Raw genomic sequence first — 17225 nt, forward strand, 5'->3', positions numbered from 1 at the left:
GAGAATAACACGACATGGATCAACAGGCTGTAGGCGAAGGACTTCAGGGGAGACAAAGGTAGGCCTCTTGTTTTTAGGGCTATTCCTAAAATGGTGGATGTGCATTTAGTAAAACCAATTGTTTGAGAATTGTGCAGGTATATTTTTTATTTGTTGACCTATTTTCAGAAATAAGTATATTTCTGTTAGTTAGGCTTCATGCTGATGAGTTAACAGTTTTAAAACACATATGTGGGAGTTGGCTTTGCTTGACTTCATGGCCAAATTGTACACTCCTAACTTTGACCATTTGTTCCAGAACAGCTTCCTTATTTTGAAGACAAATTTAAAATGTGACTTCGCCTCTATACCTACTACAGAAATGTGTACTTCCCTACACACTCACATGCACACACACAGCAAAAATTTTAGACCCTGTGAATATAGTCAATAATGTTGCCTTTATACCTGAAGAGCAGTACATTTTTTTCAGAGTAGAATATATATTTTTTAAAGATCAAATATTAAAATGATAGTTCATTTAGAAGAACTTTATCCTATAGACTTCTGTTCAGAGGCAAGATGGTGATGCAGACTGCTTTTGCTTTCATTTGTATTTTATGACAGTAGAGATCAGGAGTATTTTCAGGGAGAAACTGTGAGAGAAGTGACTTGGCTGAACATCTGCTATGAAGCTTTTATCTCAATCTGAGGCTGCAGTGGATGAACTCAAAGGATCTCCACTCCCATCTTTAAGATTAAACAAGTCTAATCCAAGTTCTTTCTTGTAAGGCTTTACGTTAACAAGAAAGATCGCTGTTTGCTGCCTTCTTCCTCTGTTTCTTACATAGCAAATTACTTCCTAGAGTGTCTGAAGATTTGACAGCTGTATTTGATCTTTATTTTGTCATTGGTCATGATATCTCTTTAAGGGAGACAGTTTCATTTTATAGATATGGAAGCAGAGGCCACCTGAGGTTAAATGGTTTGTCAACATCGTACATGAACTATGTAACACCAAAGGCTAAATATAGTACTAGGGATATTTCTGAAAATAAAAGGCAGTGCCCAAGAATCTATAATTTTTTTTTTTTTTTTTTTGACACTGGTCTTACTCTGTTGCCCAGGCTGGTGTGCAGAGGCACCGTCACAGCTCATTGCACCCCTAAGCTCGACACTCAAGTGTTCCACCCACCTCAGCCTCCCAAGTAGCTAGGACTACAGGTATCCACCACCACACCAGGCTAATTATTCTATTTATTAATTTATTTTTGCAGAGATAGGGTCTTGCTATGTTGCCCAGCCCGGTCTCAAACTCTTGGCCTCAAGCAGTCTTTCCATCTCAGCCTCCCAAAGTGCTGGAATTACAGGTGTGAGCCACCACACCCAGTCAATGTAACTTTAATTTTTTCCCCCATTGGTAGGATTTTGAGTTTGTGTGTGCATTTGCATGTCAGTGTTTGAGTTCAGAGATTATATCAAATTGGGCTTTGCCTCTCAACTACCTTGCACTGTGCTGGACACAACATATGTGCTTAATAAATCCATGTAGTATGGATGAAAGGGTACCAAGAAAATAATCTTGTCTGGCAAAAGATAGTGGCATTTTCATTTTTAACCACTGTGATACTGATTATTTTCAATTTCCCACCCTGCCGCCCCATCGCTCCCACCAAATCCTGAAATTCCCCCATGAATAATAAATACATTTATAACGTTATAGAATTTGTTATAACATTTTGGATGTAGAATTCTATTTCTATGTTTGGGCATCTTTTGTAATTTCTTTATGCCTCAACTGGAGTTTAACAACAATGAATGCAGATATTTTTAACCACTATCATGAATACTAATGGCATTTATTAAGCACTTGCTAAGAGCCATGGAATGTACCAGAGGGCTTACATGCATCTTCATGTTTAGTCTGTGCAACACACCTGGGAGGCAGGTCTTCTTATTATAACCATACCCTGGCTCAGAGACATGAGTCTCCTGTTCAAAGTCACACAGTCAGCCAGGCAGACTGGAAGAGGGGTAGTGACTGTGGTGAGGACTTGATGGTCATCCCTCCATAAACAGCAGCTATTAAGATAATGGTGTCCTCGGGAGCATCTAACACAATGAGTGTGCAGCCTCTTAGCATAAGTAAGTTTACGAGATCTGTTTTCTTCCTTATAGCGAAGACTGTCAGCTTGAAAGCTCTCTCTGCTTGAGGACAGAGACAACTTAAAGATGTATTAAGGGTGAGAATGTAGAGAGTGATCATATTATTTCAAAATTAAAATAGTCCTTTTGAGAATATAACCTTCAATATTTAGCTATGTAAGTGAAAGTAGGAAACAGGCAAAAACACATTTTATCAGTTTCACAATTTACCTAACAAACGTCTATATGCTTGAATATTACAAAGAACAGGCTGGAACATTCTTCCTTGCTCTTCCCCTAAGAGAAATCTGTTGCCGTATGCTGTTCAGCCTTCAGGCCGGGAGTTCCATCCCACGGTGTTTCAGCGGAGAGCTGCCAGGAGAGAATAATAACACTAGCAGTGTTATTTGCTGACACGAAGGCTAGGAATACACTTACAGCCTAGACTTGGCTTCTTGCCTCGTTAAGGCACCAAACAGCCAGGCTTACTGACAACTTCCCTGAGACACACTCGCTTACTCTAGCACTATCTAAATCTCTTTGTGTGGTGTATTGCTTTATTTCCTTCAAGGCTTTTCTCTTTTTAATCTTACTGCTCATTCGTTTTCATCCCTGAGACTAAAGGAACAAGAAGGAATACAGATCTGGTGATGTTAGCCTGACACCTTTGAACCCCAACATGAATGGGCTTCAGGCCAATCTTGAACCAAACCCCTGATCTCTCAGAAGGTGAGGGAGGCCTAGACCATCTTGCTTTTCTGAGGTTCCACGTAGATTAAAAAGCAGATATGCCTAGACAAAGTTAGCAAAGCAGGTGCTTATTTTTAACTGCTTACTATAATAAACTCTTTTAGCACATAACAATATGATGCAATATAGTTGTGCAAAACAGGATATTTACAGTGTTTATGAAAAATACCAATTCAAAATGTGTCTCAGGTAGTATGGTCAAATCATGGGTTGCAAGACTAAGGTTGTCTGGTGAATGTTTTCCATTTTTCAATTCTCAGAGTGTGTCTCTGTGAATGTATGTGTAATCTCACTTCAAAAAGAAGTTTCATAGTCAAAATTTGAGGAATTCTGTGAGTGCGAATCATCAACTACAGGGCCCCACCCCGGTTCCTCTCTTTACTCGGCCTTTCCTGAGAAGTTCTGCACTGATAATGAATGCAAATTTGATGCTCCTGTGTTCATTTCCTAGGTTTTATTAGATACTCTAAGCAGTCCATTTTCCAAAAAAGGTTAAGAACCTATTTGTCTCAAAAGTAACCTAACCTATAAAACCCAGACCGATGAAAAGAATTCCTCATTTTAAAAATTCAGAATATTCTTCTTTTATATTATAAAGTCTTTTAACCTTGCAATTTAAATTAATGTTAATATTTTTTAAATGGCTTGCTTTTTAAAAACATGTTTAATAATCTTGAAATTTGTTGTTTCACATTTCGAGAAAATGTCTTGAAATTTGTTGTTTCAAAAAAAAAATATTGTTTCTTAAATTTGCCACCTCTCTATTCCTATTCAAGAATATCTAAGATTAAAATGAGGACACAGGTTATCAGTGGTCTAAAATCCATCGTGCTACTCTGTAACTGTGTGACCCTAAGAAAGTGCTGACCCTCTCTGTTCCTCAGTCCTGCATCTCTAAGATGAGATAATTTTTATTCCTTGAGTCCTTTTTAGCTTTAAGAGATTATGATTTTTTTAAGTCTGTTTTTCCACCTAATGCCATACTGTCTCTGCTATGTTTTAATACCTGAGCTCCAAAGCTATTGTCATGGCATTTTGGCCTACTCTCTCAGAAATAAAAGAAAACAAAACATTTGCTTACTTTAACTACAACCAAAACCAGTATTTAATAAGTCTAAATATAGATTTATTTTGTCTTTGACCTGGTGGCCATGAAATATTCATTTTGTTGTCATGGTGAGCAATGTATGCCAAGTAATCACAATAAAAACTTAAAAGAAAATCTAAATGTTTTGGCCCAGTTGCATTACCAGATACAAAGCTGCACGGATAGTTTAGGACACTAGATGGCGATATAAGTGCATCGCATAGCAAACATCTTGCTTGGTCCAGTATTAAAATCCTAATGATTGAGGCCAGAGCAGGTTAATGCATTAGTTAAAGAAACAAAGTCAAATATAATCAGGTGTAGGTATGTTAGCTAATACTCTGAATATGTTCAGTAACCCAATACTTATTGAAAGAAAGGACTGTTAAACTAGAAACTACTTTATCCTACTGTTGAGCGTATCTTCAAGCTAATTCTTTGGGTAAGAGTTGGCAATAAACACGTTTCTCATAAAATGTGCATAATTCTTAAGTTCACCTCCATTTTTGGTTTTCACTTTTTAAAAATAGCAATTGTTTAGGATGGCGTGTGCCTCACATCTATTATTCATTGACCAAGCACTATGTTCTTATCAGGAATGCGAGCCCTAAGACGCTGGTGTTTTAAAGGGGAAATGGCCGACTTACTGTAAGCTGTTGGCTGGGTCATTATTGACTGGCAGGCTCAACTGGAAGCACTTTTTTAGTGGATTAGGTTGCCCTGGAAATGCCTTCCTGAAACTCTAATGATGCACTTAAGGGAGGCCTCTGGAACAGGAGTAAAATGTCTTTTAGCAGGAGTGCCTTCCACCAGAGTCCTCCTGGGATGACTTGGGAGGGGCTGGGGGCGCGTCCAAAGAGATGCTCAGTAAGGAAACAACCACAGACAAACATTGCAAGTATCAATTTCTTACAGGTAAGCTAAGATAATGACTTATGGATGTAAACGGTGGGCTTTCTGTGGATGCCAGGGCTTCATGTCTTCATTTTGAAAAAGCATCATTAATTCCAGAGAGTGTTTATCTATCTACCTATTTACGTATATATTAGTATTTATTTATTTTTTAGGGGATGTGGTGGCAGGGGGATGAAAGAGAAAATAAAAAAGAGGGATTTTGAGTGAATATGATTTAAATCAAAGGATTCAAAAAAAACCACTTTGTAGTTTGAACATTGGGGTCATTTTGTGTGCGTGTGTGTGTGTTTTTAAACAAGCTTTAGAGGGAAATTTGCCCTTCAGCTGGAATTCCATGAACAGGGCGGAGGAGGGGGGAGGTTTGCAGATTTTTCAAATAAAAAGTCACTTGTGTTTATCTCACTTCTTGGGTAGGGGGGCAGGGATTTGCTGTGGGATGGTGATGGTGGTGGAGGTAAAGACAAGCAAGAAGGAAGAGGCCCTTGGAAACTCCAGACTCCATCCAGGACAGGACAGGGAGGGAAGTGGCTGCGCAGCGCTGCGTCCCCGCCCCAAGCCCCGCGCGCCTGGCAGTCGCATGCCCACCGCTGGAGCGCGGCGTCCCCGTGCAGTCCTGGCAACCTGTCACCGAGGAGGACGTGACTCGGAGCTGCCTCCGCTTTCTCCAAGCCATATTCCTTTAAGATGATGTAATAGTCATTTCCCTGGATGGTTTCTTGCCTGCACTGCTGAAACAACAGCATCCGAACTGCACTGGGAACTGTGGAACCACCCAGCTCCGCCGCCAGAGAAGCCGGAGCACCCGGCCCCCCGCTGGCATTTCTGCGCTGCCTTGGCCTTCGGCTCCCACTGGCTGCCACCTGGCTGAGAATATGGGAGTCCGTTTGCCCTTGCCGGCAGGTGGGGTGGCAACCTGGGACCCCAGCAGAGCTCGTCTTTCCATCTTTCTGCTTCTGGGCTTTCTGAAAAGCTTCTAAGTCCTGGTACCTCTTGCAACTCTCTTTTAAGGATCCTTTCCAAAGATTTTTTTTTTTCCTTTTTTTTTCCTGGGGAAGCTTTCGTTGAATATTTTCTCTGCTTTACTTCTTCAACCCAACCTTCTCTCATCACGGTTTAACTTTTTTGTGACTTGTTTTAACTTAAGATACGGAGTGAATACATACGTACCTACATACATATATAAACACAAATATACATTTATATAAATACACATATATAATAATTATTTTCCAAGAGCACACCTGCCTGGCACTTTTCATTGATACCTCGGTCGTTTACCTGTTTGGGATTTGACAAGATCCAGACTCAGTTTGGCTGTGGATTCTGATTGCTTTACAAATGGTTCTTCCTATTATTATTATTTTTTCACAAGAACTGGGTCTCCAGCACTCACTAAGGTAAGCTCGAAGACTTATTGCTTTTCCTTTCCAGCTGAAAAAAAAAATTCCCTTTTAGAAGTTGAAAATTGCATGTTTCTTTTTAATGCAGTCTTACAAGTAGAATTGTTTTTCATACTAATTGCTGGAGACAGAGGCTTATGGATAAACATGTAGACACAAAATAGCATGAGAGAAGCTGTGATTTAATTGAAGAATGGCTGAGATCAGTACTTCCAGGGCTGCTTATGTAAAATAATCTCTCTCTCCCTCCCTCTATTTTTCCCTCCCTCCCTCTCTCTCTCCAGAGGACTCTCTTTTTCTGACTCATTCTGGGTTTGAGGAAATATTTTTTTCTCTTTTCCTTCAGACGGACACCTGAGTAACTGGGGACTTGGACTGCCTTGACTGTGAGCTTCATGGAAGATTGGATATAGATGAGTTGATTATATTCTATGAAGTAACAGCTCACTACCATCCAGGGTTTAAACTACTTTTTCAGCATCACTTCACCTGTGGACTCTGATACATTTTGCCTTCTTGGGGGAGAAAAAACTGGGATAAGAGAAGGTCATTTTTAATAGGTTAGCATCTTTTTCCCTTTCTTGCAAGTTGATACAAAGATAAGGCTGTGACTCCATTGGATTGCACCTTTAAATCAAAATAGCAGCAGCAGAAGAAAGGGACAATGGCTCTGAGTGGAAACTGTAGTCGTTATTATCCTCGAGAACAAGGGGCTGCAGTTCCCAATTCCTTCCCTGAGGTGGTAGAGCTGAATGTTGGGGGTCAAGTTTATTTTACTCGCCATTCCACATTGATAAGCATCCCTCATACCCTCCTGTGGAAAATGTTTTCCCCAAAGAGAGACACGGCTAATGATCTAGCCAAGGACTCCAAGGGAAGGTTTTTCATTGACAGAGATGGATTCTTGTTCCGTTATATTCTGGACTATCTCAGGGACAGGCAGGTGGTCCTGCCTGATCACTTTCCAGAAAAAGGAAGACTGAAAAGGGAAGCTGAATACTTCCAGCTCCCAGACTTGGTCAAACTCCTAACCCCTGATGACATCAAGCAAAGTCCAGATGAATTCTGCCACAGTGACTTTGAAGATGTCTCCCAAGGAAGCGACACAAGAATCTGCCCCCCTTCCTCGCTGCTCCCTGCTGACCGCAAGTGGGGTTTCATTACTGTGGGTTACAGAGGATCCTGCACCTTGGGCAGAGAGGGACAGGCAGATGCCAAGTTTCGGAGAGTTCCCCGGATTTTGGTTTGTGGAAGGATTTCCTTGGCAAAAGAAGTCTTTGGAGAAACTTTGAATGAAAGCAGAGACCCTGACCGAGCCCCAGAAAGATACACCTCCAGATTTTATCTCAAATTCAAGCACCTGGAAAGGGCTTTTGATATGTTGTCAGAGTGTGGATTCCACATGGTGGCCTGTAACTCATCGGTGACAGCATCTTTCATCAACCAATATACAGATGACAAGATCTGGTCAAGCTACACTGAATACGTCTTCTACCGTAAGTACAAAGGGTTCTTTTAATTTTTAATGTGTGTCAATCCTCTTCACAAATGTATATGGTCTGCGTGTTCTGTCTATACCTAAGGAACATGGTTTGGAATTCTTTTAAGTCTTGAGTTATAGCTAGAGAGTCAGAGGCTATAATTCAGCTCTCATCTCTAACCTAAGGCAACTTTTATCCAATGAGATCACAGAATATTCACAGGCCTCCAAAATCACAAGATAAAAATGATGTTGCTATATGCAATATGTAAAATGTAAAAAAATCTTTTTTTTTTTTTTTTTTGCTAGTTGTTGAATTATTAAAATAAGGTTGGTTAATACATTTTGGCTAAACAGGCCACAGTAGCTTAGTATACTCAGTGAGCAAATTACTGCTGTCTATTCATTTAGCTGGACTTTGAGGTCTATTAAGCTGGTCGCTGAAGATTTGCTTTCATCAGGGGCTTTGAAAACACAAGTGNTTTTTTTTTTTTTTTTTTGCTAGATGTTGAATTGTGAAAATAAGGTTGGTGATTACATTTTGGCTAAACAGGCCACAGGAGCTTAGTATACTCAGTGGGTAAATTACTGCTGTCTATTCATTTAGCTGGACTTTGAGGTCTATTAAGCTGGTCGCTGAAGATTTGCTTTCATCAGGGGCTTTGAAAACACAAGTGGATGTTGCAATGAATAAAGTGGTCTTGGCTAGATGGCAGTGTAGACTGCTGAAAGGTTCCCTGCTCCCCCCAATTTTAAAATTTGCTTTTAAGGGTTTTACAAATCTGCTGTTTGATTCTGCAGCTTTTTGTGCTGAGACTTGAGTTGTACTGCAGACTTAATTAAGCTGAACTTCATTTAAGATCTATCTAAAAGGAACAAGATCCTTGAGAATTGTCAGTCACATACCAACACCTTTAGACAGCTTACGTGATAGAATTACTGACATAAAAGGAAACCAGAGGGGGAGGAAATGAAACAATGATACTGAAGCCTTTTAAATAAGGGGTTCTTAGAGGTTAGTTCATATGCTTAAATGAAGATACCCTGCAGATTCCTCATTTTGTGATATAGCATTATTCTTAACTATAAACTGTGAGCCATTGATCTCTGAAAGGAAAAGAGCAAATCAGCCTGCACTCTTTGGTACTTGATTTTAACTGCCAGTTTTCAACAGGCCCAGGAGTTGGGTGAAGTAAATTCCACAAGAAATATATTTCCAGTGTTAACATTTGATTTCCTCCATTCGTATTCTAACATGAATCCAGAATTCGGGATTAAAATGTCTAAATATCTTTAAACATAAAAGTAGGACTGAATTTCTTGGACCGTGTTTTCTGTTAGTTACGTTTATTCATTTGGCAATGATGCTGGGAACCTTGGTGAAGAGGCTAGTGGGAGGCCAAGTCATTCTCTACTAAGCTACCACACATTTGGTTTTTAGAAGTTAAGACACACGTACTGCATAACCAGAACAACCTGTGGAGAAAAACGAAATCAGTGATCAGTTCAGGAGTGTACTGATGTGCAATAACAAACATGATTTGGTTCATTAATCCTATCTGTGGCCTTTATCCACAATCTGTATCTTCCTTTATGACAGAGCTTACTGGCCAGACACTGTCTTCTTCGTTTTGGTAAATTTCCCACTAGTGTAGAGATAAGATTATAGCTTTTTAGATTTCTGTAGAGGAATATGACATTATCTGTTATTCTGAAGAACAAATATTTTCTCCAAACTTTTTGGAGAAGTACATTTTAGAGATAGTTTCAATGCAGCTTTGTAGTATTTACCATGCCCTCCAATTTTGGATATTTGAAAACATAGCATCATAAGAAGCTTCATCCAAATAAATGAAAACATACTGGTTATACTCTCCAAAAAGACCACATTGGATTTATAGTCACTTGCTTACATAAATGATACCCACACACTGATACTTATTTGTCTACCAGTGGCATTTCTGTGTTCATCAAAGGCTGTCCAACACTATTTCTCTTTAGATTGCTCTGCACAGGCTCCATTCTCCTGTCTGTGTCATTGCTTCTTTCTTTGTTGAATTGCTGAGAGATTGCCATGGAACAGTTTGTTCTCCATCTCTCCATGGACAGGCTAGCACAAATGCACAGGAACTTCATACTAGCAGCATATATCTTGCAAATGATATACTTCCCCTCTGTACCCAACAGCCAGAGCTAAGTGTTAACTCTTCCTCTGTCTTAGGACCAATAAAACTGACAGCTGGCTTTCTAGGGTGCATAACAGCTTCCGTGCAGCTGCTTAGCTATAATTATTTAATTAGAAGCTGCCAACTGTGCCTATATAAGCATTAATTCATCAAGCTGTTGTGCTCGGGTTAATGGGCCGAAACCATGGGAGATGCTCTAAAGCAACGAGTTGGCTGCATGCAAAGATGCTTTTCACAAAGGAACTCAAGTTCCTCCTGGGCTTAGGGGGATAAATATAGGGGGATATGAGTAGATCCTTGGATCTAAGGAGTTTGTCACTATATATATAAAGGAATTAACTCTAAGCAATCAGTCTTTTTTAATGACCCAGGAATAATGCAGAGTCACTTCGCATGGATCGATAACTCAGTAAAAAATAAACAGCAAGAAATTAGTGCATTGCATGGTGGTTCATAATCACGGGGAGAGACTTCTTGTTTCCCTGTTTGCCTATTTTTCTTCTGAGTCATCCGAGAAAAATTTGGGAGACCGTAATCTACCTATCAACCATGAATAAGTTAGATTCCTACCTCATTTAAATTTTCATGTGGACCTAGAATTGATGGTCAACGTCAGGTAGTTTTGAGCAAGTGTTTTCTTAGTATAGAACAATAAACAATGAAAAAGTCAACAGGTGTTTGTGTATGTTTAAGAGGCAGGTAATAAATGTGTTTGTCTATGTTCCTCACACACCAAAATACAGGTGAAATACTATGGATTATGATTCACTTATCTGAAACTAAAAGAGTTAATATGAGTGATACAAGAACACAGAAAAGAAATGTCTACCCTAGGGATTGCCTTGCATAGTATTTTAGATATGTCCTTTGTTTTAATTTAAAACAATAAGAAGTTTTCTTTTTTCCTTTCCCACCCAACTGGCTGAATAACTACTTTTCAAGCATTATGTGGAAGGCGATGTCATAAATATCAGACAATACCTTCTTTATTCACCTCTAAATAAAATGGGAACTATGTAATCTGGAAAAGACAAGTCCTGATTTTGAACTAGATACTCAATAACAATTCACATCACTTAGGAACCAAATGACAGGTGCATGGAAATAAATGAACCTTTATTTCTAGAGCCATTTTCTGACACCCGAGAGAGTGGGAAGATTGTTCTTGGTTGGAGAGAATTATGCACATTTCCATAAGCCTACTCATAAGTGAGTTACTTCAGCCAAATGCCTGAAAGCACTAAGATTTAAAGGCATTTGCCTCTAATAAAACTGTGATAACATGACCACACATAAGGAGTTTAATTATAGGACACTTGTCCTGAAAATATGCACCCTGATTTCTCTGAATTATAGATAGAAACACACTGATTGACCATCTTTTCAACAAATTGCAGCTTGTTAGTTCATTTTAACCTTTCTTCTCTTCTTTTTCTCACATTTAGAGTTGCTTCCATGGAAGTCTCTAAATTACCTTTTAGATGCAGGATATGTATTCAGGATTATTGATTAAGATAGGCTGTTGGAAAAAAGTAGAACAAGAAATTATCTCCCACTTCAAATTCAGCTGTGTGATCTTATATTGGGGAGAAATATACAGTTTGGCCACTGTGAATAATTTAACTAAGATTGACTTTAACAAGCTTCAATAAAAGCATGCCCTTTCATAAGAAAACAGGTGGAAATGGATCTATCCTAAAATGATTCTAGCTTTTTTTCTCCTGGCTACTTGAAAGATACCAGCACAGGTTGAGCATCCCTAATTCAAAAATCCAAAATCCAAAATGCGTCAAAATCCAGAACCTCTTGAGCACTGGCATAATGCCACAAGTGGAAAATTCCATGTGTAAGTACTCAACACAAATCTTGTATCGTGCCTTAAATTATTAAACATATTTTATACAATTACATTCAGGCTATGTGTATAATTTGCATATAAAACATAAATGAATTTCATGTTCAGACTTGAGCCTCAGCCCTAAGATATGTCATTACATATATGCAAATATTATAAAATCTGAAAAAATCCAGAATCTGAAACATGTTTGGTTCAGGCATTTTGAGTAAGGGATACTCAACCTGTAATAATTTCAATTTTGATTGCCCATGGAGATATGGTATTGGCACATTCAAAGTGAAACATCAGGGATAGCAGAGTAGCCAAAATCATAAGGTATGTGAGGTTTGGTCCCTACACTACCTGCATCTCTCTCTGTGACTTCCTTCTGTTGTCTCACCTTAGCTGCTCCTCTTTCCTTCTGTTTGAGTCATTCCTGCTCTCCAGTTCTTTCTCCCGTGCCATAATCAAAGCTTGTCAGGAAAAATTCTGCTCTGTCATTATACTTAGAATGCTTTCACGGCATGATGTTACTTTCCCCAGGGGTATTTGTACATAAGAGGACTTTTAATAGGTGTGAATCAGGCATCCTTTTACCCTGAAGAAAGTGTTCTTAAGATTTGAAGCTTCTTAATTTCTGATGAAAAACCACAGTTTAAGTATAAGGCTTCAATTATGAAGTCAGTTTTTACCCATGCTCAGGCAGATATTGGATAATAAAGGGTAGAAACAGCAGATATATTTTTTTCTTATTTCTTTAAGATACTGTGCACTGAGTATTGGGCTCAATAGAACTGTGATATAAGCATGTTAGTAAAGTATTTTATTATACTGTTTTCACTTCTATGCCAAGCAAGAGCTGTTACCTGAGTCCAATCCCTTGTAGGAGGAGATTAAAATAGTTTCTTCCTGGGTCTGTGGCATCAGGGAAGGAATTTGGCAGCAAGAAATGTATCAATGTATGGGTGGAGAGGGGAGGTCTCTGAGGTTGCCTCTATGTGTCCTGATACATTAATATATTTGGAGATATACATGATTGGAAAGAGAAAACCAAATGTTTCTAAGAGCCTAATGAGGTTGGATCTAATCAAAGAAATTAGAAATGGAAGTAGCTGTGAATGTGCCACAAAGCTCCATCTGGAACACCTCCAAACACAAAACATGGAGAGGAGTGACTACGCATAGGAGGAGTGCCAGTCCATGTATAGAAAGAAGTCCTCCAGAAATGGATAGACGAATGCTCAGTTTCTGCATCACAAACTCACTGTTGCTCTTTTTCTTTCATCTTTGCTATGGCTTTTCTCAAGTATTGTATTTCTTCGCAAATCAGTTAATTTTTTTATTACAGAAATTTTCAAATGCATCCAAATGTAGAGATAATGGCATAATGAACTTTCATGTAACTATTGCCTAGCTCAAACAGTAACATTTATCACTGCAAGACCAATCTTGTTTCATCCATATTCCTACTTACTTTCCCTTCTGTCAACACTGGATGCAAACTTGAAGTGAATCCCAGACATCAATTATTTTCTTCATCCAAAAAATACTATAGTATATATTTCTAAAATATAAATGACCTTTAAAAGCAACATAACATCATTATATAATATTATACATTATACCATTATAACACACAAAATCAATAATTCTTTAATATTATCAAATATCTAGTCAGTGGTTAAACTTTCCTTATTTCCTCACAATATTCTTAAAAGTTGGTTTGTTTCAATCAAGATGCAAATGAAATCTATATATTATATTGTATTTGGTTACTAATTTTGTTTTTTCTCATAATTTAACAAATATTGCATATAACTTATATGCAACAAAGTAGTAAAATGTCCTTAAGTCTCTTAATTCCTCCCTTTCTCTTGCTCTCTTCCCTCTTCTGTTTCTGTTTTCCCTTCCTTCCTCCCTTCCCCTCCCCCCTCCCTTCCTTCCTCCCTCCCTCCCTCCCTCCCTCCCTTCCTTCTCTTTTTTACACCTTATTTGTTTCATGAAATGAAGTTGTCATGTTGAATATCCTGCATTCTGGGTTTTGCTTATTTATCTCTATGATATCCATGATATTATTTACACATCCTCTTCAATCCCTACATTTTCGGTAAGCTCCTTAGATCTAGTCTCCAGATTTTAGAGGCTTAATCAGATTCACTTTCAGTATTTCTGACAAGAAGTCATCACAGGGGATGGCAAGTCCATTTCACAATTTGTGTTAGTGAATTGAAATGCTATATGCTATGGAGACAAGGGAAGGGCATCTTTTTATTAGCTTTTACATATTTATCATCTGAATCAATAGCAATTGGATGTATTCTCTCTATTTTCCAAGTTGATTCTGATGACAAAGCAGGCGTTCAAAGAAGCCCCTCATTTTCTCTCCAGTCATTCAAACTCTAGTATTGCACTTCCATTCTTGTCGTTAGATTCTTGTCATTACCATTCAGGTGCAGTGAGCTTACCAAGATGTGCAGTGGGCCTATTGACTATGAGAATCATTTTGGGTAGAAAAGTTTGCCTTCTGGCTATTCTCATTTTACATTTGAGTATCTTTGGATTCTTTTAACTCTGCCAAAACTCTACTGAATTTATCATTTGTTTCCCAAGCCTCTTCTCTAAATGGCATCACTAGTCACTCAGTTACCCAAGGAGGAATAAAATGTAGGTGACATTCCTGATTCTTTCTTCTCCCCACTTTCTCCAATCTATAGCAAGTCCTATTGATTCTTCTCCTTCATCTGACTGAAGCCCATCCTCTTTTTTCCATCTCTGCTGATGCTGCCTGGACCGACCCTGAGCATTGCTTTTCTATACTATTGCAAATGAACTTAAATTGTCCTCCCCATCCCCCATCCAGTATTTTTCCCTTTGCATCTATCCTCCTTGATGAGATTTCTAAGCAGTGACTGACCACCAGTCCTTTGCTTAAAGTTGATTATTGTCTTTTATTGTATTGTATTCAAATACAAACTCTTTAAAATGAACCACATCCTTTTGTGAAATCACTTCTGCTTCCCTCCTCAGCCTCTACTATTGCCATTCTGCCCCTCTTGCATTTATAACCTTAGTCATAATAGATCTCTTTTAGTTCCTGGGTACTGTTGTATACTTGCATGTTCATTTTTTTGATGTTCCTTCTGCCTGGAACTCTGCCTCCATTTGCTTTGATTAGCTAAATGTTCAGTTTTCCATCCAGAAGTTGCTTCTTCTGGAAAGCCTTTCCTAGTCCACCATACCTGGATTAGGTACCCCTTGCCTTTGCCTCTTAAAGTCCTATTTTTCTATATCATGGTAAATATAATAATGTATTCTACTTGTTTATTTACCTGTCTCCAACTGTAAGCTTTATGAAGACAGAAACTGTATCTGTCATGTTCATTATTATACCTGGTGCAGTGCCTGACACCAATGTAGATATAGTACTTTATAAATATTTCTTTAGAATGCATTTTTTAAAAGTTCCTACTGCCATATGCTGTTTTGGTAGATGCCACTGCCTTGAACATACTATTATATTATCTCTTAATAGAAGAACTGGGGAGCAGTGATGGTGTGACTGATGCTTTAAATAATAATAATGTTATTTTCTAACTTTAAATGAGTGCTAAGCATTTTACATACTGGTTGAAATTCTCATTGAAAGGGGCTCTACCCTTAGCACCTGCACAATGATTCTAGTTCTAGGGAACTGAGAAAAACACCAGCAGCCAAGCCTCCTGTGGTCTCCTGTTAGTTGGTTCATCCTAGCAGGAGTAAATTGAAGCTGGATGTGGCCACGTTTACGAAGCAAACCAGGAGGGACTCAGGATTCAGAAAAGAGCTGCAAAATTGATAAATATCCCCAGTAGAAAAAGAACTCTAGCAGAAGGCAAAGTGCACTGTGAGACTGACAAAGTTGCCTTCTTAATTTTCTTACTGCCAAAGTATTCCGTTTCTTCTTCTCATCCCATAAATGTTAATTATCATTTCTTAATGCCAGAGGCAGCATAACATAGTGGTTAAGAGCCTGGATTTTGGTGCCTGGAGAGCTTGAAGTTGAATCCTAGCTTTGCTACCTACTGGATACATGATCATTAGCAAATTACTCTCATGCTTCAGTTTTCTCACCTGTAAAATGGAGAGAATAACAATAGTACTTGTCACATAGGGTTGTTATGATAATTAAATGGGTTGATATATAGAAAGTGCTTAGAACAGTGCTAGGTACCTAGTCAGTGCTTTAGCAGTCTTAATAAATATGAGGACCTCTGGGAATACTGGCATGGGTGAGACAGAAGGGCTTCCTTTAAATAACATATGAGATTCTTTCTAATAGTCCTTTTGAAAACTTTGCCCGGTTTATTGATGTTAAAACTAGTTAAAACAAACAAAAAATATACAGCAGTCACTTTATAAAAAGTTTTAGCTGTTATAACTGAATCTGAAGTAAACTTCTTAAAGTCTTCAAATTCTAGCAACTCTTTACTTCATTCTGGCTATTCCACAATGGAAGTGATTCATAGAGGCTTTTCTCCCCCAACCCCTCACCTTGATTTCAACCTGCGGCTTTTCTGAACCTATAGTAATATATGGTGAAATTAAAAATTAAGAATACAACTTAAATTATATATTTGATCGCTGCAGAATTAGAATAACCTTTTGTTAATATCAGCCTAGAGAGTATTCTCTTTCACGGTGACAGAAAATGGTTATTGAGTATGCCATTGATGATAGGATCATTGAAATTGCTCCAGAAATGAAAACAAGGCATTTTGCTTCACACTGTGAGTAGCTGTGTTATGTGGCATTCAAAGGAAATAAGATTGCTAATGGGATGGGAGGCTGTTACTGTGTGACCCATTCAAAAACTACCCCAGGCAAAGAAATGCATATTTCTCTACTTTTATTCATCAGTTCCATTCCAAAAAAGAAAGTTATAATAATTTCCTCAGTCAAATTTACAGCAACTTTTTATTCTGAGTAAATCTGATATAATCTGATTATGAGTTAGTTGTATTAATGAAAATAAAAGCAACTCATTGAACATAATTTGGTGGCAAAGTTAAGAGACTCTCAGCCGGGCAGGTGGCTCATAATCCCAGCACTTTGGTCACTGGTAATCGCAGCACTTGGGGAGGCCGAGGCAGGTGCAGCACCTGAGTTAAGGAGTTTGAGACCAGCTTGGCCAACATGGGGAAACCCCATCTCTACTAAAAATACAAAAATTAGCTAGGCGTGGTGGCAGGTGCATATTGTCTCAGCTACTCGGGAGGCCAAGGCCGGGGAGTCACTTGAACCCGGGAGGTGATTTTCTTAAGCTTAAGCACTCATTTACATCAGTTAAAGACATTTTCCTATGGGCATATGCCTGCAAAATTACACTGTAATTCAAACGGAGAATAGAATTCAGTTTTTATTAATTCTCTTTCTAGTCAACTAGGTGAGTTTTTTTTTTTTTTTTTTT

General features: G+C 38.5%; 1 protein-coding gene across 2 annotated transcripts in view; it reads left to right on the top strand.

The window, feature by feature from the left end:
• Window positions 1-5474: 5474 nt before the first annotated feature.
• KCTD16 (potassium channel tetramerization domain containing 16) overlaps window positions 5475-17225 on the top strand; it is a 260962-nt gene continuing 249211 nt past the window's right edge. The window contains exons 1-2 of one of the 2 annotated variants that reach the window (XM_017532300.2): window positions 5475-6273; window positions 6561-7772. In XM_017532300.2, coding sequence (XP_017387789.1) covers window positions 6941-7772 — 832 coding nt within the window. In that variant the 5' untranslated portion in view covers window positions 5475-6273; window positions 6561-6940. The remainder of the gene's footprint in view (window positions 6274-6560; window positions 7773-17225) is intronic. The other variant, XM_017532301.2, reaches the window with a different exon arrangement.

Source organism: Cebus imitator, unplaced genomic scaffold, assembly GCF_001604975.1.
Source record: "Cebus imitator isolate Cc_AM_T3 unplaced genomic scaffold, Cebus_imitator-1.0 Scaffold76, whole genome shotgun sequence".
In the NCBI taxonomy this organism is placed as follows: Eukaryota; Metazoa; Chordata; class Mammalia; order Primates; family Cebidae; genus Cebus; species Cebus imitator.